The 1869-nt window shown below is 32.3% G+C and overlaps 1 protein-coding gene across 1 annotated transcript; it reads right to left on the bottom strand.

Annotated features, from left to right (window-relative positions):
- Positions 1–1201: 1201 nt before the first annotated feature.
- On the bottom strand, positions 1202–1609 carry LOC148941813 (KRAB domain-containing protein 2-like). The gene has a single exon (XM_089103633.1). It carries the CDS (start codon positions 1607–1609, stop codon positions 1202–1204), a length of 408 nt encoding a protein of 135 aa, XP_088959759.1.
- Between the last annotated feature and the right edge of the window lie 260 nt (positions 1610–1869).

The following is a 1869-nucleotide window of genomic DNA, read 5'->3' as shown; positions in this document are numbered from 1 at the left end:
AATTTGTTCAATTTTTTTTCATAATTTCCTGAATTAAATTTCTGTATTGTGTATCCAAGAGGTGAATTAAAGAAAGAGTTTGTGACTTACTTACTTACTTACAATTTTTTCATAATGACATAATGACATATCCAACAACGGATGTTGATAAGGAATTTATTCATTCTGATACTTAGATTTTGTCAATTTTATCCCATGTACCCGAGAAAGGGATGTTGATATAGAATTTAATCAATCTAATACTTAGATTTTGTCAATTTTATCCGATATTTTATCCTATGTATCCGAGAAAAGGATGCTGATATAGAATTTAGTCACTCTGATACTTAGATTTTGTCAATTTTATCCGACATATCCGATAAGGGATGTTGTTAAAGCATTTTTTTCATTCTGAAATTTAGATTTTGTCATTTTATTTGATGTATCTGACAAAGGATGTTGATAAAAAAAAATTATTCAGTCTGACACTTAGATTCTGTCAATTTTATTCGATGTAACTGACAAAAATGTTGATAAATAAAATTTATTCACTCTAACACTTAGAGTTTGTCAACTTTTTCCTATGTATCCGAGAAATGGATGTTGATATAGAATTTAATCACTCTCCCTCCGAAGTATTTCCTTCCGAATTGTCACTTATTTCCTCATTGGTTATTCCATCCATGGGTTGTAATTGAGGCTCTGGTAAACTCAATTCTGTGTCTGTTCCTGCGTTACTAGAACCATGTCCCTCACTCAAAGACGCAATGTAAGGCTGGTTTACACTTTCCAAATTGTTTTCATTTATTTGGTTTAATAAACTTCCCGTTAAATTACATTGCCAAACATTATGGGGGATGTCTTCCTCTATCTGTGTTTTATTCATTTGCTCCCCTTTAATTTCGTCTGGTATAGGATCTAAGGGATTGTCATCTACCTTTTACCTTTGTATTAGTATCTCGGTGTTCATGGCTAAAACGCTTTCGTGGTCTTGTTTCTTTCTTAGTTGTCATATATTTCAAAACCATTGTTTTACAGTTTTGTTAAACCGTATTAAAAATAATTTTTTATATTAATACGATAGAACAGTATAGTAAACCCTATAAGAATAATCTTTTGATGTACTTTCCTGGATGACATGCACTAAATTATTAGGGAATATTTCGATTTCCAATATTTTTTCGTTGTATTGTGCCGCTTGACCTTTCCGGGCCCCTTTTAATTAATTCATACATATTTGTCGGCTGACAAATACCTCTTGAACGAGATTAGATACCCATTCATCTTCTGAATAGAAGCCCTCCTTTGGATTAGAAACAATGTTATCAAATACTGATTTCGCTTCGAAACTATGTAGTAGAAAAAAGGGTGTATATCTTCTGCTAGCATCTATACTAGTGTTTAATGCTAATTGTATGAATGGTAAGAATTCACTCCAATTTCCTCTATGCATCTCATCGTGGTAGTGAGTTAGTATTCTTTTTACACATTTTACTCTATTTTCTGCTAATCCATTAGATTGGGGGTTTCTTGGCGATGAATGTATAATTTTGAATCCTAATTCTTTGGCCATTTCATTAAAGGTTTTACTCGTAAAGCATGTGGTATTATCAGACTGTAGGAAATCCATATTTCCAAAATGGGATATGATTTCCTTTATTATAAATTCCATCACTGATTTTGACCTGAGGTCTTTGGCTGGCGCTATTACTGTGTACTTAGTAAAATGCTCTACCGCAATAATTATATATTAGTCACCGTTAGCGCAAAGTTGTAGTTTTCCTGTGGTATCCATTGGCCAGATATGAAATAGGTGGTCAGGGAAAATACTTTCTCTTAATTTAGGATATATATTGCTAACTTTATTCCTCCTTAAACATAGATCACAAT

This window comes from Artemia sp. Qi Xiang Cuo, chromosome 17 (genome assembly GCF_049724085.1).
Source record: "Artemia sp. Qi Xiang Cuo chromosome 17, ASM4972408v1, whole genome shotgun sequence".
NCBI classification, from domain to species: domain Eukaryota; kingdom Metazoa; phylum Arthropoda; class Branchiopoda; order Anostraca; family Artemiidae; genus Artemia; species Artemia sp. Qi Xiang Cuo.
Note: the sequence above shows the minus strand (reverse complement) of the source record. Positions and strands in the feature narration are given on the sequence as shown.